Here is a 462-nt window from a genome sequence, read left to right as displayed (position 1 = left end):
GGCGCAGGGGCAGGCGCTGGAGATGCGGCGGCAGCAGAGCGACCGCGACGCCGAGAAGCTGCGCGGCGCCATCGCCGACCTCGAGCGCGAGAAGGAGGGGCTGAAGCGCGAGGCGGAGCTGCTGCAGCGGAGGGCCGAGGAGGTACTGCGCTGCGGGGCTCCCGTCATCCTCCCTCTCCTCGGGCCCCGGAGGTGGCGCTGCTGCGCGGCCGCGTCCTGCCCCACGGCAGCGGGAGCCCCACGGCCGCCGCAGAGATCGCATCCTCGTGTTCTGCCTGCGCGATCGCATGCACTGCACGCATTGCATCCGTGACCCATGCAGCTCTGCCCCCTAACCCTCCCTGTTCTGCCCCCTAACTCGGCTCTGCCCCCTTCCTTAGTTCTGCCCCCTGACCCACCCGGTTCTGCTTCCTGTACCGGTTCAGCCCCCGCTTTCCCAGCCCTGCCCCCAAAGTCACCCAG

At 70.8% G+C, this 462-nt stretch overlaps 1 protein-coding gene across 1 annotated transcript in view; it reads left to right on the top strand.

Moving 5' to 3' along the window:
• Positions 1 to 6: 6 nt before the first annotated feature.
• The window catches only part of LOC104915827 (plectin-like), a gene marked incomplete at its 3' end in the record, with an annotated part of 4021 nt that continues 3565 nt past the window's right edge, over positions 7 to 462 (top strand). The window contains exon 1 of the mRNA XM_010726753.1: positions 7 to 142. Within this exon, the coding sequence (XP_010725055.1) occupies positions 23 to 142 (120 nt within the window). The remainder of the gene's footprint in view (positions 143 to 462) is intronic.

Source organism: Meleagris gallopavo, unplaced genomic scaffold (assembly GCF_000146605.3).
Source record: "Meleagris gallopavo isolate NT-WF06-2002-E0010 breed Aviagen turkey brand Nicholas breeding stock unplaced genomic scaffold, Turkey_5.1 ChrUn_random_7180001854162, whole genome shotgun sequence".
Classification (NCBI taxonomy): Eukaryota; Metazoa; Chordata; class Aves; order Galliformes; family Phasianidae; genus Meleagris; species Meleagris gallopavo.
The sequence above is the reverse complement of the archived record's forward strand: the minus strand, read 5'-3'. Positions and strand labels throughout refer to the sequence as shown.